The 26,599-nt window shown below is 43.5% G+C and overlaps 2 protein-coding genes across 4 annotated transcripts in view; one reads left to right on the forward strand and one right to left on the reverse strand.

Annotated features, from left to right (window-relative positions):
- Positions 1-14,273, reverse strand: part of nt5c2b (5'-nucleotidase, cytosolic IIb) — a 15,995-nt gene extending 1,722 nt beyond the window's left edge. The window contains exons 1-14 of one of the 3 annotated variants that reach the window (XM_031864517.1): positions 14,075-14,273; positions 11,411-11,530; positions 8,795-8,868; positions 3,705-3,822; positions 3,356-3,451; positions 3,173-3,264; positions 2,971-3,028; positions 2,296-2,389; positions 1,554-1,607; positions 1,329-1,412; positions 1,139-1,180; positions 934-1,041; positions 362-428; positions 89-259 (exon numbers count right to left, since the gene is read on the reverse strand). In XM_031864517.1, the coding sequence (XP_031720377.1) occupies positions 89-259; positions 362-428; positions 934-1,041; positions 1,139-1,180; positions 1,329-1,412; positions 1,554-1,607; positions 2,296-2,389; positions 2,971-3,028; positions 3,173-3,264; positions 3,356-3,451; positions 3,705-3,822; positions 8,795-8,868; positions 11,411-11,511 (1,159 nt within the window). In that variant the 5' untranslated portion in view covers positions 11,512-11,530; positions 14,075-14,273. The other 2 variants (XM_031864518.1, XM_031864519.1) reach the window with 2 other exon arrangements.
- Positions 14,274-17,522: 3,249 nt separating this feature from the next.
- Positions 17,523-22,065, forward strand: inab (internexin neuronal intermediate filament protein, alpha b). Its single transcript, XM_031864521.1, has 3 exons — positions 17,523-18,601; positions 19,087-19,211; positions 19,376-22,065. Exons 1-3 carry the CDS (start codon positions 17,564-17,566, stop codon positions 19,650-19,652), a joined length of 1,440 nt encoding a protein of 479 aa, XP_031720381.1. The 5' UTR covers positions 17,523-17,563; the 3' UTR covers positions 19,653-22,065.
- The last annotated feature ends 4,534 nt before the right edge of the window (positions 22,066-26,599 follow it).

The following is a 26,599-nucleotide window of genomic DNA, read 5'->3' on the forward strand; positions in this document are numbered from 1 at the left end:
CACACACACACACACACACACACACACACACACACACACACACACACGTCTGTTTTACCTGTGTTTATGCGTGTGTTTGCCAACTTACAGCTCTTGTCGGTCCACACGTGCAGCTCCTGGGCCAGCTCAGGGATCACCAGGAACGTCCTCCAGCCTTGACGTTTCTTGGACTTGAGGATGTCTCCAAAGATGTGGTCCCCGATGTAGACTATGTCCTTCCCTTTGGCGCCCAGCAGGTCGCACACAATGTCGGAGGAACCTAGAGAAGGAAGACGCGACGGTTCATTACCTGAATTATCTTATTAATCACAACTTAACCCTCGGTGAAAGAATGAACGACTGAGGGACGGAAGAGTCTCACCACCAGAGTAGACGATGCCGTGCTGCAGAGGGCCTGTGTAGGTTCCGATCTTTAAACGCCCTGTCGTCTGAAGAGAAGAACACATGCATCAGATTATCTTTACATGCATGAGTGTATAGTTTAACACAGAGATAAGCTGAGTTTAGGTAAACTGTGAAAGCTATATTCATACACAGCTTGTTTTCACAATCAACTAATTTGAAGAATATGCATGAATATCATGCATAATAAATTTAGATTATTATATGTTTCAGAGTGATTATAATGATTGGATTATAGAAATATTATTGGTATTATTGTGTGTTTAGCTTCTGGATGGTTTCTCACATTAACTTAAAAAGGCCGACATACAAACCGGTCGGCAACATCGGCAAAAATAATTATCTATCTATAGATATAGATATATAGATATAGATATAGATATATAGATATAGATATAGATATAGATAGAGCAGATTGAAAAGCATCTTCCTCAGTAACGCTAAAGCTAAAGGGACACGTCAGCGCTCACGTGCAGTAAACCGGTTAATAACAGCCTCTCCGTCTCAGCTGCGTGTTCTGCGTCTGCTCACCGTGTCGACTTGTCTGAGCACCGTTCCCTCTCCGAAGAACAGCGGCTTCCTGGCATCCGCTAGGATCAGATCAAAGTAGGACTGCCAGGGCCGGTGGGAGGTCCCAGGCTGGATACAAACGAGCAGTACAGTCACACACACGAGCATGAAACATGTCTTTCATATAGAAAACAAACAGTGATATCAAACGGAAGCCATTCTGTACCTTCGGGCCATGGGGGAAGTCAAACAGGTAGGTCATGATTTTCTGTGAGGAGACAACGCAGCGACATTCAAATCAAACACAGCGGTGTTTAGAGTCAACACAGCTGCCAGCAGACCAGCAGAAAGGCAAGGAACTGGATCTCAACGTTAATTCATCTTCATTTGTCTCACACCTGCTCGCCTGTACTCACATCGGTGTATTTGTAGTCACTGTTGGTAGCCAAGAACACCTTGGCTACTTCGTTCATTCTGCTTAGAAGAAGAGGAAGCTTCCCCTGATAGAAGAGGAGAGGAAATAACAAGACACAAGGTTAAGGCATCTTAACAAACCAGCCTGTCAGAGTATGTATTACACTGTGTGTGTGTGTGTGTTTTCTAACACAGTACACTTGTAGCGATGATTATCAACTACTTACATCTCTCACAACATATTTCTCCAAGTTCTCCACCGTCTTCACCTTCAGTGTACCCTGCAGCGTGAGAAACGGGAGTCAGACTGAACACTGAAGATCCAGATTGAAGTGAATTACAGTCGGCAGCATCCTCTTCAGTTAGAGGCATGAAGACCCGTTCATTTCATCCAGTAACCGTCACAAGTGACAACCCACACAAAACATGCGACGACTTGTGGCTTTTAGTTTGTTTTGTGAAAGCAAAGCCGACGGAACACACGATGTTGTGACAGTAGACACGATATGTGGGTTGAGAAAGAGTACAAAAGCTAAAGAACTATTAAATCAATTCCTGGAATATTTAGATACAAAAGTATAGAAGATCAGTTGCCTTCTCGACTACTAATGCTCATAATCGGTTGTTTCTTCACAAGCACTTTGTGACACCAGAGAAGATAAATAAACTCTGCTGCAGGACCTGCTGTCACTCACTGTCCAATCACCTGTTGACCCGTATCACTTCAAACTTAAAGCTCTTGCAAAGATGCATGATAATGCCAAATAAACCCAACTACAGGTGTGACAGCGAGCTGAACGTTTGCCATTTTTACAAGAAATATCGGTCTCGAAAAGGCCAGATTGCCATCAGCACTGAGCATATTCATGCCCAGACAGAAGCAGCAGCACCCGGGCATGAAAGCGGAGCACTGAGCTCACATCATGTCAGCTCGATAACTGAAATCACAAGCGTCCGACAGCGTCTCACCTTGAAGTGGACCCAGTCGACGGCGTCGCGGACGTCCTGGAACATGCTCTTGTAGGACATGAAGAGGTCGCCGTTTTTGAAGCCGGACTCACAGCTGGGGGAGCGGAGCAGAGACACACACGCACACAGCCGTCGGACGGGCCACATTTTTACAGAAGGTTTTCAAAAACATGACATTTGTTTTTTGTTTGCTTTTAAATGGGATAGCCTTCCCTTGTTGGAGGGGTCCCCAGCCAAACAGGAAAGCATTCTCCCCCTAAAAGACCAACAACCAGGTTTCAGAGGACAAAGGACATGCAGCCATTCCAGATTACATTCTCTACCAATTTACAGGTCAATATCTCTCCTCACGGGAACATTTTACCGTACAGCTATATCGAGATGTAATCCTCATTAAAGTAGTTAGTGAGGACATTTGTCATTACGATAAGAATTCATGCTTTTTCTACAATTAGTAGAAGAGATTAATAAATCACTGTTATCGAAAACATATCGTCTCTTTGACTGAGCTCCCGTTTGATTTTCATTTTACAACAATTAGCTTAGATTAGCAGTAGAGACACCAGGACCCTCCCATGCTGCAGGGCTTGCTCTTGACCCAGTTTGGCTTTGCGTCACCATGTGGTGCCCAGAAACTTGTTGCGTGACGGAGAGTGTTACTAAACGGCTCCTTACCTGGTGTATCTGTCACAGTTGGAGAAGAAATCCACGAGGCAAGCAAAGAGGTAGGTTTCTGTGGAAGGAAACAGAACGAAGCGGCTCGATTCAACCTCGTCTTTGACCTGCTGCAATATTCAGCTTTCATTCAGGATGAAGCTCCTTCTTGCTCGTCTAATAACAGTCCCGGGGCGCTCTCCTCTGTGCTCAGAGGCCTTACCTGGCAGGTTGAAGAGTGTGTTAAGGATATAAAAGCGCTCTGTGTCATCTCTCTGGATGAACTTGTTTGGGTACCGTTCACGGATCTCAGGGCTGGGAAGAGAGAAAAGACAAAACTAAATCTTCATTGTTCTTCTTTCTTGTGCTCACACAGATGTAGACGATGTGTGTTGGACACACTCACCCTCGGAGGAAGTTGAATCCATGCACACAGACCAGGATGTTACCGTAGGCGTCAACCTTCAACAGGTTTCCATACATGGTATCAAACACGAGGCCCCTGAAAGTCAGAGGAGATAAATGTTCGTACACAATACTCATCTCTTGAACATGATATCTGCCATTATCTGTGACGTGGTTACAGTTGTTATCAGGACGAACTGAGAGGTATTGTCCGGGAGTGTAGATTAACTTTGAACAGGCTCCCTCAGCTCAGCTTGATATCCTCGCTACATATAAGATACAGATGAGAGCGGAGGCAGTTAAAGCAGCATGGTCGTGAGGTCTGTGTGGTGGGGTGGGGTTGGTCTGACCTGGTGGGGAACGACGGGTCGTAGATGAAGCTGAGCAGCTCCTGGGGGTAACCGATAGACACCAGGCGCTCCACTGTGAGCTCAAACCCTAGTGACTCGTACTCTGGAGACTTGTACACTAGAAAATAAACACAAACGTACGGACAGTTTTACTAAAGTTACCCCAAGAGAAGGTCACAGCACACGTGGTGCCACAGTGTGTGATCTTTGGCGTCGACTTTTAAAGACTATTGTGCAATGCTTTGTACAAGTTATTGAATAGTTAAAGTCCCGGCTTAATGAGCCGGTGATTCTGCTTTATCGTCAGCCATCGTTAGTCACTGTAAACTAAACTACAACTCGTTGATTCATAAAACACATTTAATAGTCTAATAATTATGCAAGTCATTGATGAAGCAAAAATGACAAATATTCTCTGATTTCAGTCATTTAACAGTGAGATTTTTTTCAGCTTTTCTCTGTTTTAAGTTAATATCATATCAATATATTTAGATTTTGGACTGTTGGACGGACAAAACTAACTATTTGAAGACCTCACATGTGATGGGCTTTTTCCACTTTAAGGCCAACACAATGAAATGCAACCCAACAACATATTAATCCATAATGAAAAGGATTGTTGGTTGAAGCCCTAAAAGACATTAAGCAGATTTAAAATATGACTTTTGAATTCAAATAAATAAATCCACATTTGTCCAGATGTTTTCAGCTGGTTGGACATGTTTTGTCGGTTCACTGCGACACATCGTCTCGCTCTCTGGAACTCTACCTTAAAACAACAATTATCAGCAGCTATTGAAGTGGCATCTGGCTGACCGGAGAGCTCGTACAGCACGTGGCACACAAGTCAAATTTCCATAAACTCCTGTATTATGTACACAGTTGAGGAACATGAGCTGTTGTTGATGCTGTGCACAGCGTTTCATTAGAGGTGACGTACAGTCAGTGGAGCCCACTCGTGTTGCACAACACGTACATGAGACTTCTCTAAGGCGACCTCGTCCACTGGGGAGTCTGTGCTGTTGCTCCAGTAATTTGACATGTTCTCACCCCCCCTTCACACACACACTCATTGTCCTGCTCTCTCCTCACTATTAACAAGGACCTCTGTGTTCTGCACACAAATCCACAAAGAAACAGGATCAGGCGTGAGAATGAAAAGTCACTCAACCTTCAGCAGCAGCTCTAATGAGTCCGGCTGAGACCGATGACAAGCCCGGAGCCAGATATTTACCAAAACCCAAGCCGGGGGGGGGGGGGGCGCTCTGGAAATAAAAACCCAGATAGATGCTGGGCTCAGAATAGGCCGGGAGAGGATTGAAACGCTACGCGACACTGGGAAAAGATTGTGTCAGATGTTATAAATACGATAGAAGAATGCGCTGGTGTTGTTGGTGGAGGGCCCCTGGAGACAGGGAAGACATATTGGCTGATGATGATGCTGGGATAGAGGACAGTTAGTGGTCGGGGGAGGGGGGACAGCACTGCAGGAGAAACAGGAGAACATCTGCGTCTCACTCTGTAGAATGTGAACTTGTGTCCAATGCCGGGCTGCACACAGAAGCCTAATGAGTATGCACAGAGTGACGGGAAGATCTTGAGTTCAGTAAAGCTTTGTTCTTTAGTTGACACCCGTACTCTGCAAGCCTGAGCCTGTTTCTGCATTATAATCACGTAGCCCCCCCCCCCGCTGTGGTCTCCCAGCAAACTGAAGGTTTGGGCCCTGTGCCGGGAGCTGTAGCATTCCTCCTCCTCCTCCTCCCTCCTCCTCCTCCTCCTCCTGCCGATTGACACATTTGAATTCACGGTTATCTTGGCCAAAATCAATCATAAACTACTGCTATTATTTTTCACTTCTCTACCGTGATAGTGAGCTAGACATGTGACAATATTCAGGATTAAACCCTGATAGTGAAAATTCACCACGATCCACTCATTGTCAGTGGTTTCCATCCCGTTTCACTTCATCCCTGCTCGTCGGAGGCTCTACAGAGAAACCTATTCTAGGAGCCGTTTCCCCTCCGTCACCTCTGCTATCATCACTCTCTCTGTCCACGTGTTGGCCTCGGTGTGGTACTCAATAAAATCACATCTCAATCTAGGTTATGCAAAGGAGAGCCAGACCTGTCATTAAGGATCAGGAAGTTGTTTTGTTACATAATGAATAGAGAAGAATATTGTCTCGTTTTATTGGCCCATTAAGGCCCATGAACAGTATTTCTCTATAAAATCAAATATTACTAAATATCGCTAAATGTGAAACAGTTAAAATGAAGTTCAGAATAAAAACAGGATCTTATTAACGTGACATGAAAAGCACCACAAAACTTGGTGTCAAACCTCAAATATTTCTTTATTAGATAACATGTTAACATTTAAATGAGCAAAACCAAAAGGTAAAGTTTGGGGCTTGTATCTAAAGTTGTTATTTATTAAGAGTGTAAAACTCAAAAATTCAGCAAAAATATTTTTTTATTAAAAATGTCGCAAAATCTGAGAGAAACACACGACATCGTATTTTTCCATCTGAGCCCTGAGGAGCACCGAGTCATGTGACAAAACCAAAACTCCTTCATCTCTCACAGGCCTTCAAACACAGACGATCATAAAATCACTTAAGACGACTTTCACGACTTTAAAGACACTGAAACCTTTTAACTTCTTCAACTGTGAAAACTAAGCACATGACACCAAATGCCTGCAGTGCATCTCATTCAAACGTACGTCTAGACGCCTCTCACTGCTTCACGTGTTTAAAGGCTTCAGCAGTACTCTGGACTGATTCATGTTTCCACACTGGAAGCTACAGAAAGTTGCATAAGTTAGTTAATGAGGCTTCCATGAACGTCTTATCAACAGATGTTATTAAAGGGTTACAGCATCGGTGTGCAGACCGGAAGTTGTGTTATTGTTGCTTGCAGTGTCCTTGACTCCTGCATTTCTGCTTTATAGGGGCCCTTGCTCCCCTGCTGTAAGCCAGCCCCTTCTCACATTTCTCACGCTGTCAGTATACACACACGTGCACGCACACGCACACACGCACACACGCACACGCACCCGTTACCTTGAGTCTCTGATGAGATTGTTGCTAGTTAATTATATACCCCCCCCTGCTCCATTTGTGTTGTGGTGTGTGTGTGGTGGCCAGGCCGCCTTAGGCCTAAATGTAATGTGCACCCCCCCCCACACATAAACAACCAGCCCCCTTCCACTAATAGACCACTATATCCAAATCCTATAAAGTGTCCCACACAGAGACGTTATCTGAATCATGTCGCATATCAATCTATATTAGGAACAAACTCCTCCACCGTCTCAAGTTATCTGTGGACGCCAATATGCAAATGTAGGTCTTTGTCACGGATCTCTAACACCGTCAAACAAATTGTGGAACAAGGAGACAAACTTGAGCGCGGCCTCGGGGACCTACATTCAGCCAAAAGTCTGCTGGAAAACGAGGACAGAACTCTGTGCAGCTCTCAATGCAATCTGGGCTAAACTGTGTGTTTGAGCGAAGAATAGCTGAAGCAACGTTGTAATAATACAACGTGGATTTAGTTCACAGCGAGGTGTATGCATGCACTGCGATAGTTTGCAACCGTTGATCTTTATATGTTTGCGTGATAAATTGAGATACATGTTTTCAGTAAAAGTGCATCACAGCACGATGAAACAACAGCGTCCTGGGAAGAGATATCAAGCTTTACCTCTTGCACTTGATACGGTGGGAGACAAACATTGCTCTGAATGTTAATGTTTAATAAGATTAATACTTTTATTTTGTTTTAAAACACCGTCATGATATGAAAAAAAATGACAAAAAGGTGTAAAACTGCACAAACGGAACAATAGAAGTGGGCAATATAAATAGATCACTTGCTCTATTCCTGTAATATGTAATATCTATGTTCTTCTCACACAAAATCATTTGTTTTCTGCACTTTTCCATTCTTTGTGGAAGCTCTGTCAACATCTGAAAATGGCGGTTTGTCCTGCCTTTAACACCCCCGAAGAACAAACACTGCAGCCAGCCAGGGCGCTGTGGTTAAGCAGCAGCCATGCTGTGACACCACCAGCTCCCCGGAGTTGATGGAGTACCTCAGTGATCAAACCCCGAACACCCTCCAGCAGATACAAGATAGCCGGGCTTCCAGTAAACATTAACACTTGGTTATGAGCGGCCGTAAAGAGAGTCATTTCAACAGCTGAGCGTGTGCGCCCTGATCGGGGGGGGGGGGGGGGGGGGATAGGGGTACAGAGCCAGAGAGGGACTACGAGTGATCCCCGCTCTCAAGGGAGCCATCGCTGGTCAACTCCACAAACAAACGTGACCTGCTTCTCAAAGTCAGGGAGCGTTTATTTATAGAGACGGTGAGACCGAAACCTGGAACTGAGTCCCGGAGCAAAGTGGTATGAAAAAAAATATGGATTCTTTTTGGCCCGGCAACGGGTCAGCAGGAAGAAGAACATCTCTAAACAATCGACAGCGTGTACCGGGACACTTCGCTTGATATTTGTTATGCGTTAGTCGGCTCAATGAGTTGCCGGCATTGACCTAAATAATATGTTGTGGTCAACAACCTGGAGTTCTGGGGGGGGGGGGATGGTAGAGTAGCCAAGTATAGAGTTGAAAAGAAGGGAAACTGTAGACTTTAACATCCGCGCAGAACACACAAAGAGAAAGAAAGGAGACTCAATAACTGGAAATGTGTTTTCCACAAAATCCAAAGGTGACAAATGAGAAAACGCCTCAATCCTCTAAACGTACGCTGGCAATAACTAAATGCTTTGGTCTTCTCTGTTCTAACAATGCATCTTGCATGAATACATTTAATGCATACTTAAACCTCTTCATCAATCTGGGCTCTCAAGTGACACTTTGGACTCGTCTACATCATTAATAAGACCACACCGTGCAAACAGAGAATGTCAACAAGAAAATGATACAAGTATTTATACTCTCACATTTAAGAGACTGTAAACAACCAGAAGATAATTAGCATTTTTCCCTTATCCTATTATATAAAAACATTTAAAAGCAACCGTTTTGTTTCTGTGATGATTAGTTAATCAATTTATATTCAACTTACCTGCTAAAGTGTAATCCATGTCAAAGCCAAAGCATTTAATCTTCTCCATCGCCAAGCTTCTGTTGACGAACACTCTGAGGAAACAAGTTGAGGGAAACGTTTCAGATTCAACAACAGGATTATTATTTATTCTCTCACTCAAGCGAAGCTGTGATCACGGCAAAGTCTACAAAACGCTCAACCAGTGGATTGTGAAACGTGACGGATTCGGCTCAGAGCGTGTCAATCTTCCAGGAAACACGCAGCTTTACTGTGCAAATAAATCAATCGGGACACCGAGGTCCACACCGGCCACAGTGACACACGATGTTGACTCGGCCCGTTTGACGGGACTTCCACAGAAGAGACACGCGCTGCTACTCTGACTCTGACCCACATATCTGATCTTCAGCATCTGTTCCTGGAGATTTACACACAAGCCAAATATTTAAAAACGCTAGAAATAAGATGTAAACTGGCTAAAAGGGGAAATCAAATACATCACTGAAATAAAAACGTGGCGACGTTACTCTTGCCGAGCACATTACTGTGATGAGCAACTTATCTTCATCCATCTGTGAATCAGTTGTGAAATACCTGGCAGCAGATCCATAGTGAACAAGTTCCCATTTAGATGTTAGTCCAGCAGACGTCTGGTGATGCATTCTGTGTGACATTAAACCTCAGTTTGACTCTCCGCTGGTCTGACCACCAACAATGCCCCCCCCATCTCTCTCTCTCTCTCTCTTTGCTTTCTTGCCATTCAGACATTTTCTGACTTGTTGCAGAAATGATTGTGGCCATTCCGCGTCATTCTCTGTTGTTGCGTGTTGTCGGTTGGGGTTGTTGTTGTGCGGCATGATGTTTGTGGGCCCTCAAAGACATCCAGAACAATCAAGTCAGGTAGAATCAAGCAAGCCCGCGGCCCACAGCGACAGCTGCTCACCCCACTGAGGTGAGTAAACACCGGGAGGACCACTTCTCCATCACAGGAGCACCGTTTATTATACATGGGAATGAAAACAGGCAGCTGAAGACCTGGTTGAAAATGTCATCGTTGACAAATCGTTTTGATGGCATTAATTTTAAAGCAAACTTTTTGTAAAAGTTATCAATACGTCTTCAGTACTGATTATTTATGAAGGTATTCAGTTGCTTATAAGATCTGTATTACGGCCTTATGCTACATCATAGACTAGATTATAGATACACCTCAATAAAAACTGATGCACTACTTCTCTCAGTATTTCTCTGCGCTGAGTGGAGACGGATTTAAATCTAAAATCACTTCTATTTTGTTGAGCTGTTGTCACTTCACATGTGACCCCTTTGCTCAATGCGTGTGACGAGTGAAGCACATTCATAAATCACAACGAAGGGGAGATTATGCCCCTCCTAAACTCGCCCATATTGACAAAGGGTGGGGCGACTTAATCGCCAGAGTCCGCCTTGACTTTGGTCCTGTTAGCGACAATATTGCCTCAAATATCCCACATGGGCCACAACAGAATCCCTCAGCGACGTGCACTCCATCCGAGCGCAGCTGTGCGAAAGACTTTTTCCGCTGCTCTCTAATCTCACGTAGACAGCGATGCGAGTCCCGGAGATAGAAGGTTCATCTGTGCCGGGCAGAGTCGTCAGCCCTCTGCTATGTGGTAAGCAGCTGCATTGCTTTAGCTGAGCTCTTACTTTGAAGTAATGGTCTCTGTCTGTCTGTGAGATAAACACAAAGTCCGCCCCCCTTCAATGGCCTCTTACATTTCACCAGAACGACTGAGCCGATCAAGCAGCCTTGGCTACTTTAACTACACTACTGTCACAAGCATATCGCTTTAGCGAGCTCAACACCACCTTTGTACCTTTGTTATCTTTGCACGTGTGATTGTTTGCATGAGAGTATGTGTGTGTGTGTGTGTGTGTGTGTGTGTGTGTGTGTGGCTTATGTCAGCACACACGCAGCTAACAGATGAGTGACAGTTTCGCAAACCCTGTGAGTATTGCGTATTACAGAGCGGTGTGAAAGAGCAGCAGTACCCAGCGGGCGTGCACGTCTTAAGCCGAGTGAAACCTTGAACGGCGACACGCGTTGTGTTACTAAATGCCTCGTTACACGAGCCCTTCAGCCAGGACGTCTACAGGGCGTTTCCAGTCAACAGGTACAGGAACAAGGAAGTCTACGGAAAGACTCTGCTATTGTGCGAGTTGTTGTAACAACTAAGTGTCTAAACTATTTGAGATCCGATAAATGTGGAGGGTATCGCTTTGCCTTCGAGCCGACTACAAGCTTCGTATTCATGCGCTGACACCCGGGACCTCAGCAGTCCGCTGACCTTTTGCCATGAGAGGAATTTTGCACATGAGTAAGAAAAACACACCCAAAACACAATCGACTGACTGTACAGTGAATGAACCAGTCACCCTCACAAACCCAAGTGGCATGACCTAGTAAGACGTCTGCTCTACTTAGTAACAAGTGATGTGTGAGACAGAAAACAAATGGTGGACAACTTCCTGTAATGCGAGGTCAGCTGGGCATAGATTTATAGCTCAACAAAATGGTCAATTATTATGTCTGGCTGCTCAATTTATGACATAAAACACTCGTTTTGTAGATGTAGTGTCAGATATGCAGATTACCTGTGGTACGGCTCTCGTCTGTATTTCTTCATCGACACGCCGTCCATGTTGGCGGGTAAGTCTGCAAAGTTCTGCAGTCTGTCACTCCATGAAGTGGTCATCTTTAAAAGCTTTCAGTGTCTGGGGAGAAGCAAAGCAACACATACGGAGGGGCTCAATTTAAAAGTGAACGGTCAAACAGAAATTAGAAATGATGTACGAAAATTGTCATTTTATCTGCACGTGAGAGGCTGAATATGATCCTTTGGTTACTATTTGTACTGCGTTACATTAAACACACAAAATGTAAAATGCAGTCATGTGTAACCTGAGCACTTTAGGATCAATGTGCATGTGTTTCACATTGAAGACATGTGTAACCTGAATAAGAGGAACATTCTAGTAAATGTATAATTAACTAATCTGTGCTCCGGGTTGAAACAGGAGCCCAGATACACAGTGCTGTGCCAGCCAGACCAAAGTGGCAGCATTTGCACCTTCCAAGGCATTCAAATTTGCATCCACACTTGGTCAGTTGTTGGCAACTCTTTGCAATAGGAGGGATGGATCAGTCCAGGAGATCTGCCACAGATCACCTGGACTGATCTATCCCCAGTCGGCAGGACTTTGTGCTTCTGGTTGAAAGTATTGATTTAACCCATATGAAGCTCAGTCAGGAAGACAATCCTTGCACACTTAGGCTTGTTGTCCTCCCTCTCTCTAATACGACTTCCGCACTCCAGCAGCACATTCTCAATTTTGGCTGTCGCTGTCAGAAGCCTCATAAACGCTGTCAGCTGTTTAACAGCTGGGCGCTCCCAGCCAATAGCGCAGCTTCCCCCCCTCATCGTTAGCCTATCAGCTTGCTGCCGCCTCTTTTTAAATGTGCTGCATCCCAGCCTCTAGCTGTCCAGCTGCTGTTTCGTGCGACCCTCCTCCTCCTCCCCAACACCATCGCAGATTCAGCACTCCATCAGCATCTCCAGCCACCACCACTATAGTCTGAGAGTCTCATTAACGCATCATCTGTCATAATAAACGTCAACTACCTCTCATTGACTTGTCTCTCTTGATTGAAATGCATCTTGGCCTGGGAGGCACTAGGCAGCACGCTTTACTTGCTGGAACAGAACAGCTCGAGTAGGAGGGATGACTTGCACCATCAGCTGTGCTGGACCTGTCACACATCATGACCACAAAGGTTTCCAAAATGTTCATGTCGGCATCGTCTGTTGTTGGTGGTTACTGGCTGCAAACATCAGAAACCTCGTCACATGCACTTTTAGGTTTGTCGTGCAGTCTTCTTGTCCTTATCTTGAGTTGTACTTTGCACATATACTGTTGCCGCCTCTTGAACTCTTGTGCAATGGCATCGCCACCACACAGTTTTGCCGAACGTTTTCCATCATTCAGACTTCGGCCACTTCATAAAACAGCCGTTTGATTGCGTGACTAATGTATTTTATCAGATGAACAATCCCAAAGGAGTATTTGTGACAATTTTGGTACTTCTTTCCACCCTGTGAAAGATTTTCCTGCAGCAATGCAATCAGCAGCTACACTAAAAAAAAAAAGATTGTTTATTCATGTGTGTGTGTGTGTGTGTAGAGGTCATGGTCGAGGAGCGGAGGATGGGTCATGGAGGACACCAGTGGGGCCACTGGGTTCATTGAGGACACAAAGCGTCTGTCTAATGCACTGACGGCACAAACACATCTAGTCTCACTCACAAGAGAGACTTAAACATGGAGTCGTTTACAAGTAGGTTATAGTTACGTAAGTAACGCGGTGAAGTTAACGCACCAGAGATCAACGGGACAGGCTTAGACCAAATAGGCAAACAACAATCCCTGGAAAGCCTTGTAAATTCCTGCCCCAGGGGAATGTAAAGCCTTGTAGGGTTTGTTTTCTCCCAGGCTGACTCTTCATCTTCCTCCGGTCACTGAGAGACAGACTGGGCTGCAGGAAGGTAAGGCAGAGGAGGGCAGCTCTCTCCTTCTCGGTGCCAGCACGAATGCAAATGAGGCGAATTGTCCACAAACTGCATTAGAGTGTCGAAAACACTGTCATCACGTTGACTTTACAGCTTTGCAGGAGAGTAAACCAAAGATGTTGGAGTTTTGTTTTACATTATGAACTCTTAATATTCTACCAGACTGTCACTCTAATGCATGTTTAGCTAATGTCCTTACGACACCGTGGGTCCAACAAGTATGAACCGGGTCCACTGGGCTCAGAGGGAGGGACAGCTCCACAACTTGTGACAGGCTTTGTTTCCTCAAGAGAGGCTGGAGTCGACGTGCGTCTCAAACCATGCTAACGTCACCCGGAGCGTTAACTGACACTCGTTTTTTCGGGATGCCATTCATGTTTCAGCATCACCTTTGGCTGTGCAAATATGTCGGGCTGTTCTGCGAGACCAGCGGTGAACGCTGAGAGATTAGCTTTAAGCTAACTTACCGTAAAAAGTGTCATTATAAAGCTAACAGCAACGGAAGGTTAACGTACCAAAACAACGTCCGCTCCAACTGCCGCTGTGCTGCTCTTCTAGTCTGACGTTTACCGAGAAGGACGAGCAGCAGTGATCCCCGGACGAAGCTAACGCGTTAGCTCGCTTTGATTCAACAGCAAAAGCAACAAAGTGTCGGGGGCAGGTTTCACCGTGACTGGCATTACTGTACTCACCTCTGAGTTCCTGAATAAAACAACTGCACCGTCAGTTGGTCTGAGCATGCGCCTTGAGCGGAGTACAAGTCGGAGATGAGTCGTTGATGTGTGGTTTCTTCTTTCTGTCTTCACTGTAAAGCCAGGTAGCAGACGAGTGTTCCTGCTGTGCCTGCACTTTGCTGTCTCTCTCTGTGCTAACAGCTGTTGTTATGAGACGTTCAGGGGGCGGGGTTTATCGGTCTGTCAGGAAGGGGGCGGGACTAAGTGTCGTCGTGGCACAGAAACGTGACACCACGGTCCCGCATCCGTTATCAGTAGAGACACCTCGGAAGGATTGCATCTGTTTATCTTGATGCAAAAGTTAATTTGCTTATAATGGGCCTGCAGCATTGCAAAGAGTAGGCCACTCCAGTGCTTCACTCAAGTTAAAATCCTGTTACAAGCTTCTCACATGTATTCATTCAACTCAACTAAAACAACACAAGAAAGCACAAACAAATCAAGATAAGTTGTCTGTTCAGGTGCAGATTCACATGATGACGCTTGTGTTCTGTGATTGATATCATCAGGTGGAAGAAACACTCAGATCCTCTACTGAAGTATAAATTGGCAATAGAACAGTGTAAACATAAAAGGCCCTTAAGTAAAAACGGCACAATTATCTTCAAAGTATAAATTCTCACTCTCCAGGAAAAATGCACCCAAGACTGATATATTTTCATATGTGACGTTATAGTGGTGCAATAATGCATATGTAGCATTTTACTAGCCGGTCGAGGTGGAGCTATTTATCTTTAGATAGTTTATTCCTCTGGTTACCAAACCAGGGGTCAGGTCCCCTCCAGAGGTTGAATCTGAGGATGACTCAGACCCTCCGGTGGACTGGGCTCTGAGTCATGGTTAGTGAGGTGGGAGAAAAGAAAAAGTTCTGCCACACAAATGTGTAGTCATTTGTCTAATCTTTGCTTTTTTTTTGGTGAAATATTGTAGAGTTTCAACAATGTATTGTATTTGCATGAGTGAAGGAAAAGGCATCTTGTATTGGAGAGACTGACTTACACAACAAGAGAATTTGAAAAAGTGTGGAAACCATTATTGGAGTTTCTCTGACGTCAAGGTGCATTTATACATTGATGTGTGTTGAGTGTGTTGTTATTTTTTGTTAAATATGTAAAATATGTAAAATGTTAGGTTGCTTTTCCTTTGATGACTACAAAAACCATGCCAACATATTTTATTTTTTAATTAAATTATTATTATTATTATTGTCTGTTTGTGAAATATATGGAAAAGTCAATAAAATATTGTTTGAAAAACATTATCATTGTTTTTGTAAATTCTTAATCATAACACTGAAAACTACTAATTATAGCTGTCAGACAGCGGGGTAAAAAGTATAACATTACTCTCTGAAATGTATTGGAGTACAGAAGTATAAAGCAGCATAACATGTAAATACTGTAACTCAAAATTGTACTTATATATAGAACTTGAGTAGATGTACTTAGTTACTTTCCACCGCTGGATATACTAAATCAATGACAGTAAGCGTGTCTACAGTCGGCCTGCAGCCCATGAGGATTTGGACAATAGCACATTCCTTGTTGTGGGTCTGAAATGAAACAATGGCTTTGAGGTTTAAGTGGTGACTTTCAGCTTTCATTCATGGCTGTTCACATATTCAGTAAACAGTACATTGTCATTGTTCTGCCACACTGTTCTAAATTAAGGGTACTATAAAAATAGCTGCGAGTCTGTTTACCCTTTGGACGTGAACAACCTCCAACACACTTAAAGCTTAAAGTCAGCTTAATAACCTCAGTCGTTTAATATCAGATTCATTCTGCCAGAGCACAGAGGCCAAACTATACTTGGCTGCGACTGTATTTAGGCTTCCAAAATCCCCCAGCACAGGTCAAAAAGGCATTTCTGCAGATAATTTGGGGAATAAAATATTTTCCATTGACATTGTCATAACTACGTGCCTCCCTTGGAGGGCAATATTTTATTGTTCCACAGACTTTGCTTTTGCATTGTTTGATATCAGCACAGATTTCGAGTGAAAGGCAGAAAAGATCTCCAGGGCACTTGTGGGGCATCTCAAGTTTGAATATTCTGCACCAGTATATTGTGTGTCTCTCCGCTTACAGTTCCTCTGGTGAACAGCAGCAATAACCCTTTCTCATGTCAGCCTGAAAATGGCACGTGAAAGGGTTAGAAAAACCCAATCAAGTTGATACCTGTCTGAACCTGACTGCCGCCTTGTCTATGCCCCTTGCTTCCTTCTTGGGGAAAATCGCTATGACCCAGTTCACAGTTCCATCATCAGTTCATCTGAACATCCAGTAGCCAGTAGGCTTCATTCACTTTAGTCAAAAGCAGCCTGGTATTAAGTGGACCTACTGTATCTGTAGTATTCATGTCTGCTTGCAGTGTGCTGCGATCTGACAGCAGAGGGCAGCAGAGGCCTGTCAGTGGGATGCTGTTTTCAAGCGACGCTGCGCAAAACGAAATATGCATCAAACAAAACGGATACTATCTTAACTTTATTTAAATTCAAAAAACAACATTGAATATGAATTAAGATCTTAAACTTTTTTTCTATTTAAAGATTCAGCTCATAAGTCCCAAAGTGCAACCTCAAATTCAATACTTCGACATAAGATGCAGGTTGTTGCTTACATCTGCATGAACAAGTTCATCTTAAAATGCAAAGTCCTCATTTAATAGCTACTCCACTGATGTCGGACAGCAGGTGCACAAACCCAAACGTTTCAAGTGATGGTCACACCTCCCTCTTTTGTTCTGCCACTCGTAAAGTCCATTTTCATCATCTCTTTATTTATCCATTTTAGCCTCATTCTCACTGCAGACGTTTGAGAGTCAAAAAACACGTTCTTTCACTTTAGAACCGTAAACCCATGTTGATTTGAGCATTAGGTTGTTGGACACGTATGGAGAGTCACTGCAATGATTTAGAGAGCAGTAACAGTTGTAACCTGCTAGCTACAACTGCAACAGAAGTGTTGAAGCAAAGTGCATCATTATTGGGTTCTTTGAGAAATGTTCGAGCTATCTCGGTTCGTAATATTTGTATTGTCTGTATAGAAAGAGTGATATAGGTTATCTAATATAAAAATGAAAGGAATGCTTCTGGAAGAGCATTTCAATATGATTTTTCAGTTTAAAGTGTAAATGTGCAACAAGCGATCAAACACTGACGCACCACTGCGCCAAAAAGGACAGTTCCATCTGCTCCACACAGAACAGTGTCAACTGCGCCCATCTGGACCGATTGGCCAGTGGAACAATTATTGTATACATAATATAATTAGGCTATGGAAATTCACCTCGAGCACAATATTCAGCATTATTTGTAATATTCATTGGGCTATCTGACACAATGAGCCCGGATGTTACCACCGGGCACTAATGAGTGATCGGGGTTGGTCCCCCTATATAAAGGAGACGCGCCCACTGCTCTGCTCTGTCTCCATTCAAGTCAAGATGAGCTACGGATCTGAAGCCTTTTCCTCCTCCTCCTCCTACAGGAAGATTTTCGGGGATTCTCCCCGTTATGCCTCTCCGTCACGGACAAAGATGAACGTGTCCTCCCGGGGAGGTTACCGGTCCTCCTCTGCATCCCGGAGCAACGTTTCATCCATGGGCGCGTACAACAGAAAGTCCGGCCGCCTCATGCCACTGGAGACCTTCGACCTGACACAGAGCACCGTCCTCAACAATGAGTTCAAAATTGTCCGCACCAATGAGAAGGAACAAATGCAGGGGCTTAATGACCGCTTCGCAGTGTTCATCGACAAAGTGCGCAACTTGGAGCAGCATAACACGGTGCTGGAGACGGAGTTGAATGTCCTGCGCCAGCGGCAGACCGAGCCGTCCCGCCTGGCCGAGCTTTACCAACAAGAGATCCGCGAACTTCGCTCGCAGCTCGAAGAGCTGAACGGGGAGAAGTCCCAGCTCGTCATCGAGAGGGATTGTATTGAAGACGAACTGCAGAAGCTCAGGGGAAAATACGAAGAGGAGTACCGCGCCCGTGAGGACGCGGAGGTCACCCTCAAGGCCTTTAAGAAAGATGTGGACGATGCCACCATGGTGCGCCTGGACCTGGAGAAGAAGGTGGAATCTCTGCTGGACGAGATCAACTTCCTCAGGAAGGTGCACGAGGAGGAGGTGGTCGAGCTGACGGAAATGATCCACGCTGCCCAGGTGTCTGTGGAGATGGAGGTGTCCAAGCCGGACCTCACCTCCGCCCTCAAGGAGATTCGAGGCCAATACGAGTCCATGGCGTCCAAGAACCTGCATTCCGCCGAGGAGTGGTACAAGACCAAGTTCACCGACTTGTCCGAGCAGGCCACCCGGAGTAACGACGCCATCCGCGCCAGCAGGGAGGAACTGAACGAGTTCAGGAGGCAGCTGCAGTCGAAGACGATCGAGACAGAGAGTCTTAGGGGAACCAACGAGTCTCTGGACAAGCAGCTCCGGGAGATGGAGGAGAGGCACAATGCGGAGATTGGAAACTACCAGGTAATCTCCTTTTCATCACTCGTTCACCGCGTTTCTAAACTAGAAAATCGGCCATTTTATTTGCAGTCATAAACGTTTATTTTAATTGAAATGAATACACTGTAAAGCGTTTTTAGGGCAATAACAATATCAGGAGCAGCTGAGATCTGTCCGTGGTGCTGAAACTCATCCCCCTGGGACAGCGCGCTCAGCTGCTGCATCGGACAACGCCCACTGAGCGTATGTGCTCTAATGAGTAACTTCAGTGTGGTGTTGGATTAAGCACTCCCAACTGAGAGCATACATTTTAGGAAAAACATTTCTACGCATTATGCTCATAAACGACTTGAGTTCCCATCGACATGATACAGAGGCTAACAATAGGATTGACAGAGGTCTTTGTTTGGGCACTGCGATTATTCCTCTGCAAGATATGTGGTCACAGACTGTTGTGCTTTAAAAAAAATCTTGAACCTACTTTTCTTGTATTGTTTGATTATCCTTAGGACAACATGGTAGAGCTGGAGAATGAGCTGAGGGCCAATAAGAGCGAGATGGCTTGTCACCTGAGGGAGTACCAGGATCTGCTGAATGTCAAGATGGCACTGGATATTGAAATTGCAGCTTACAGGTATGTTCTTCTCTCAAAGACAACTGACGCATTATCTGTTTGATAACCTCTATAAAATGTAATTTGGGGGGGATGCTGTTAAAATGCTGTTCCTTACCATTACTCTTTATCTCTATGTTATCTCTATCCTATCTACACCCTTCCCTCCATCGTCCTCACTGCAGGAAACTACTGGAAGGGGAGGAGACCCGCATCGGGACAGGGATCAGCTATGGCTCCTCAATGAGCGCAAGTCTTGGGCCAGGCTACAGCTACCAGAGCCGTAGTTACGGCAGCTCCAGCAAGGGCTCCAAGAGGGAGGGCAAGGAGGAGGACCAGCAGAGCAAGTCTGGAGGCAAGGTGACCCAGCGTGAAGTTCATGAGGAGACAGTCATCACCACCACCAAGAAGATGGAGAAGCAGCAAGACCCCAGCGACATTCCCACCATCCAGAACAACTAAGAGCCTACTGTAAGCTTGTTTTTCACCCTTTACCCTGCAAATCCAAACCACTTTTCATTTCCCAAACAACAAACCCTGAGCCTTTACACTTCAACACTTGTGGGGATCTAAGATGATAGCTTTGCCTCCTTATTATAAGCATAGTAAGATCATCCTGGTTTCCATCTGCCCTTTTGTGTGTTGGATGTCCACAAGTGTGTAGAGTGCAGGATCTAGATGTTTGTTTTCCGTGGGGTTATCCCTCTCTGTCCCCTTTGTCCCCCACATGTGTTCCCCAAAGGAAATCCATTATAACTCCACTGTAACTGCCACTCTATACAAAACCACAGCGCATCTGTGAACTCTCCTTCTCCTTCACACACTCAACATCAAACAATAACCAGCACTTACTGTAGGTAGCATCTCTTACACAAGTGCAGTCTTTCAAAACATAATATTCAACTGGCCTGTCACACTTTGGGCTGATGTCACTTCAATATGTGATACTGAAACACGTAGATAATAGCTGTGGTCATTCACGACCACCACAAGCTGTGAGCTACTGTCAACACATTCCAATGGAAGCATGTGTGTGCATCCACTCATACGGTACAAACAAAAAGACATTCCTACAACAGTTTAGTGAGAAAGCACACAGTCTACAGCCAAGATAAACAATGATATATGACAGCGTATTGCTGAGACATTATTTCGGGTCAGAGTTCATAAGCAAAATGTTGATCCCTGTTTGACTGCAGTCCAATCAGTTCTGCATGACAACATTATGGAAGATTCTCCTCTTCCTCCTCCTTTCTAACTTCCCGATAAAGACTCATTTCCAAAAGTGGATTCCCTTAGCTATTTAAAAGAGACTTGAAGCAAAGAAAAAACAAATGTATGAATCAAGCATAATTTGCATGCCGTATGTGGATGTCATGCTTGCATGGAATCCATCGGCCTATTGCTCGTTTGACACGATTTCATTGTTAAAAGGCTGGCTAATGCCTTCCTTTTTACCATCTACCGTGCTGAGCATCCTCATGCACAACACTCATTAATAAATGTAATAGATGTGCTTGTAAGCCTGTAGGTTAGATTATAACTCTTACTGCAGGATGTGACGTAGATAGGCCTCGATGCTATGAAGATAAGAAGTACAAATCCACTTGCACTTATATGTCTAGAATGTCAAAACTACCAAATTTGGTAAACAGTTTGCACAATATGCTATGAAAGATAGAGGAAAAGTGAAGCAAAGATGCTGTAAAGGAGGCAAAATGCAGCTAACGTGATAAGAATATGATAAGAAAGAGGAAGTGATAGTTCTCTTGAAGCATCCAGTCAATTAGAGACTGAATTGTAAATCACGCTTTAGCCTACGAGATCCTCTGTGATCCCTCTCTGTGCGATGAATTGTATGCATATTCAACACCATTTCCCATGTGCCATCGATGATGCTTGACGCACATTTGAGCTCCAGAATTCATACCATATCACTCAGCCAGAAGAAAACTATGCCATCAATGCTCAAAATACTCACTTCAGCCGCCAGACCACCACACGTTTGAAACAACTTGACTTCTTTCTTTATAACTGTGGCCATGACTGGACAAAATGTCTGCCGTAGCACGACCTCACCACTAGAAACACCTCGGTATGAGAGACGTGTAGCCTGTTTCTTTTCTGCTTGTGTACTGCCGGCGTTAACACAGCTTATTCCCCTGCTGCTGGTCATGGAGACCCACACCCTGACAAACTGCACATACGATGACAACACAAAACTACTGATTGTACGGGGGACTGCTGTGGATTGGGTTCCTTTACTTACTCTACTTGAGGCTTGTGATAGGTGTGTTAGTGCTTTAGTGAGTGTGTCTGTGTCTCTACACAGTGGCCTATTATACATATGTAGAGGGCAGTAAACCTGATAGTTGGGCATTTTGTTTTCCAGATCACTGAAATCCAGTGTAAAGCAAAAGAAATGTACAAGAAATATGAGCCGCATTTTATAATACACAGCTAAAACAGTGGATGAATGGTTCATCAAGCTTTTATCTTTACACCGTAAACCAAACCACTCATCCGTTAGTGTCTGAAGAAAGAAGTGTCACTCCTGCTACTACTGCACTGCCAAACTTTTCTAAGTGCACATGCAACAACCTTTCATGGAAAACAGAAAAGCACCAATCAAGACTTAGCCGTAGAACAAATAACTGTAGGATGTGAAATGCCTTAAAACACCAGCAGCTTTCTTTCTGGCCATGTGTGTGTGATGTGTTCAGTAGGGATGTGTAATCATTATTATCTCTTTATTAGAGCTACCACGACTACAAAGGCATAGGGATCGAATGTAGTCAACATGCTATTCTGTTTGATGTTATTCTTATGTATTGCTGTATGACACCATATAATAAAGACTCAATGAAGACTTGAAGTTATTGAGGCTGCAAATGATTTCATTGTTTTTTTACATGTTACATTTAGTTGTCTGGAGAAGATCATATTTTTTACTACTTGTACTTAAGTACATTTCAGAGGTACATGTACGTTACCTGACTATTGTCCATTGAATGCTACTCCACTACTTTTCAGAGGGAAATATCGTACCGTACTATTTTTACTCCACTACATTCATTTGGTAGTTACTGTTTATTTTGCAGATTCAAATTAATAATACAAAATTAAATCAACAAATAAATGATGTAATATTATAGGTGAAGGTAAGACTTTAATGATTCCTGGGGTCACCCAGCAGTATATACAGTAATCCATATTAGACCCATCTTTACCAACTGCAAAGCTGAAGAGATGTACACATTAATAGCATCAGTAATAAAAATCCAACATTATAATAAACAGTTTTATGAAATGGGCAATTCTGCATAATAAGTTGAATTCATAATTAGTACATTTTCTATTGGTACTTTAAGTATATTGGGTAGAAATAGTGTGTATTTCTATTCTGTGATATTGCTTCTTGTACTAAAAGATGAGTCCTCCCTCCACCACGGATTAATCAGTCAATGTGATTCAACAATATTAAGAAAAGGATGGAGAGAATATTCCAGATTTCTGTATTAGTATAGGAGCAGATTGAGCAGATTTTAACATGCGTTTCTATACCATTATCAACAGTTTTCTTTTTGTTGCACACTTGATGCAGCAAATGCAGGAAAACCTGTGAGGTTCAATGCTGAGAGCCAGTATTGTAATATTATTATTCTTGTACCATGTTTTCAGGTCTGAGGAAAATAATATTGTTGCTTTGGACCAACACGGGGCAGAAAGCAATGTCACCTTCACCTCTTCCCTGGAGATATATTTTTCTTCTGCTTCTCGGGGCCACAGTGCAGATGTTTATGAAAGAAATATGATGGATTACCTGCTGCTGTACTGTACGTTGATCTTTGCATCCCCCGTAGCTGCTCCACACACTTAAACACACACACACACACACACACACACACACACACACAGTCCTAGACCTTGAGACCTTCGGCCTCTTGAATTGTCTCTGTAGCTGGGCGGGACAGCTACGGCGCTGGGTGTGCATGTGTGACGCAGTTTGTGGTTCTTCAAAGATTTATACCCCTGCAATGCTGCTGAGTGGAAGGTGTGGTGGGAGTCATGCAGTGAGATTCCACTGTAAAAGCCCTGTTATAAAACAGCCCTCCCTTCCTCACGCTTCAAACTTGAAGAGTGCTTCAACTTTCTATTTTGAGTCTCATCTTAGCAACCCTGGCCTTTCCTCACAACCATAGAAAACACACAGGAGTATTATGAGGCAAAAAAACACATGGAAAATATTGCCTCCTATAGGAAAATGTCTGATTAATTTGAGGGTGTTTAGTCCTTCAGTCCCAATGCAATCAGCAAACGTTGCAGTTGGCTGATTTCTCAAGTGTGTCACTCTATAATTATTGCCGCTTGCTTGTCTTAAAATATTCACAGTGTTGTGTAAAATATTGTTTTTATGCTGTAATAAATGTAAATTTAATGAGCTGAGAATACACTGTGCCACAAATTAACACATTTCTCTTTTTAATGTTCTCACATCTCAATACATTAACAGTTTACCGCACGTAAAACAAAGTTCTGTTGAGGGAGAAGCATGTTTTATGTCCTGTCTGGTAATACGTGTCTGTGTGGGGCTGTGATGGTGGTGGAAATGAGAATCAGGATGCAGAGCGAGGGGGCCACGGCCGTAAATTTCACCCGTTTCTCAGCGTCTCCGGATCAACGCCATCCTTCTTCACTGGACTGAAGTGTCGGCTCTGAATGTGTGTGATCCTACACACCCACGAAGAGCCAACACAAAACAGAGTTTGACGTCCAGACGGACAGACAAACAGATCAGAAGACAGGAATGTAAACAGATACAGAAGGCAGCTAGCAAACATTATGGAAAGCAGTTGGGGAAATGCACTTCAGAAATTATTTGGCGTTAAGCTCTCGATTCATTCTGTTTCTTTGCCTCGCAAAGTCATTTTGAGGTAGGCCCTGTGTGTGACGTGGCTGTCTCTATTTTTCCCTTGGTGCTAATAATAGCCTGAGACAGAGCCGGCCAAGCCAGACATGCAGACAGACAGACTGAAGGAAAATGTCTAACAAAGGGGAAGGTCGCAGCTCTATTCCTGACCTCCGTCTAAGCTTCTGTGAGGATGAGATAATTCAACTTGAGAAATACAATTACTTTAGCTGTAAAGTGCATCTCACTAATCAGAAGATGGCCACTGTTCTTCTTCAAATATTTTAAATATTGTACAGAATTAGATTTTGGTGTAATGATTTGATTTGCAGAGCAAAGGTTAACTGACTTGATCTACTTTAGATGTGCTATGTTTTTCTTTGTCCTTGTTCTCCAGTCTCACAGAATGTTGGCTAAATTAGAAAATGCAAACTGGTAAAAAGAAATACTCTATTTGAATACAGGAAAGGAGTATTGCTTGTACAAAGCTACATGCATATGCATGATGCAATAATTGTACACCAAAACACAAGAGCTGCCCTGTAACTATACCACATGTGATGAATGCAAAAACACGTCACACCAGGTCTAGCTGTGGGGAAATGTCTTTCTGATTAAACAGATAGAACCCCATCGTTACACAGAAAAAACGTCTGATGAGAAGTTAAAAAGGTATTTTTAGGTTTCAGCTGGCTGCATCAAAAGGTGGAGAGGAACCGAAGCTCTGCAGACCGCTGTTGATGCACTGGAGGTCACTTCCTGCTTCAGACATTCTCTCAGAATTCAGTCTGCAGTGTTTTTCTGCAAAGACACTTTAGGAAACATCAGCAGTCGTAAATGCCAAATGCACGTCCTCTAATATATCTAATTAACAATAAAGCATTCCTGAAAAAAACGTTTTACTTCCAATATGTGATGACCTTCAGTTAAAAAAACACTGTAAATATAAAATGTCGTTCATTTATCTTTGTTACATTTCTGCAACTGTCAACATTTTGCAGAGATAAGCTTACAGTCAGTGACTTGAGGAAGAAGTGCTGGTTGGTCCCTATTCAGATGGGACTCGTTATGTTGGAGGAGGCCAGGGAGGGTGCAGCAGTGCAGCAAAACAAGTTCAACCTTCAGGGATGTGTCCTCAGAGTAACCTTGTGCTGCAGCGTGCAACCGCTGACAGTATCAACAGATGTCATTTGGAATGAAACTCACATTAAGATATCCGTTTAGATGTTGACATTCTGGATTATAAGTCATTACCAAGAGAATGTCCTCATTAAACTCCAGCCAATTTGAGGAATCCATTTTATATTAATGACAGTTCAAGGTTTATATTCTTCAAATAGAGAATAATAAAAATATATATATGAAGCAGTTATTTCCTTCTCTTTGACACACACAATTTGATCTTTTTTTAGATAAATGGTGTATCTAAAGATCACAGTGTACCTTCTGTTCTAAAATGTTCCTTCAGCTCTTTTGGGGGGTAAGAGGTCTGTGCTGCCGCTGCCTAATCCATTATGGAGCAGCTGAGCCCATCCAGGGCTTTCTATTCAGCATCCAGCCTGCACACCGTGCGTGACACAGCATTTTGAGAGAGAGAACAAAGAAATAATTGAAAGTATGAAAATGTAGCGCAAAGCTGAGCTCAACCTGATGTTGAAAGGAGTGCTCTTGAAGGCACCACGAGGCATTAAAGGCCAGAAGTCAAACAGTTGAAGGAACAGTAAGAGTAGTGAGTGACGAATGGAATCATTTATAATCAGAAGCTCAAAGCTTTAAAAAAAGAAAAGAGATTTCTCTGATCAGTTTGAGATGATTCTGTTTCAACGATAAGCGTATAATGTATCCTGATCAGTTGAAAGATTACATGAAGCTCAAGCTTTGTTGTGACGTTATTCAGGGCTTCTTCTGTCTTTTTTCTTGTCCATCGTTCGTAAATTATTTAAATGACTTCACAGCTGTCTTGCTGTTTAATACCTGCTGCTGGCGAGCCGGCACAGACTTCTGCAGTAATGTTGTCACGCAGCATCTACATCATGTTCCAAAAAAAGCATCCCCATATTTCCAGTGATATTATAAAATAAATGTAATTAATAAGCATTTCATAACTTTATGAGGCCACGCAAATGTGACGCATTAATTTCCTCTGCTGCTGAAGGTGTGAAATTGTCAGAGGTCAGAAAGAGTAATTCTGCTATCATTGATCTTAAGGCCCTCAGGACTTAAATGTAGGCAATGCACATTTACAGAACAGAATATTTTATTAAGGCCGTTAATAACTAAGTTCCATCTATTTCTCAAGAACAAGTAACCAGCACTATGTGTCTGTAAGAGATGTTTTCCTGGTCCTTCTTCGTGCTGCACAGATTGACTAGGATCACGCCACAAAATAGAGGATAATTAAACCTGATTTGACCATAATGGCTGATTTCCAAGATTATAAAGAGCCTGCACTGATCTGCGTGACATACAAAAGCTAACATAGGACAGTCCGCAGGCATAT

The sequence above is a fragment of the Anarrhichthys ocellatus genome, unplaced genomic scaffold (assembly GCF_004355925.1).
Source record: "Anarrhichthys ocellatus isolate YVR2014 unplaced genomic scaffold, GSC_Weel_1.0 scaffold31, whole genome shotgun sequence".
NCBI classification, from domain to species: domain Eukaryota; kingdom Metazoa; phylum Chordata; class Actinopteri; order Perciformes; family Anarhichadidae; genus Anarrhichthys; species Anarrhichthys ocellatus.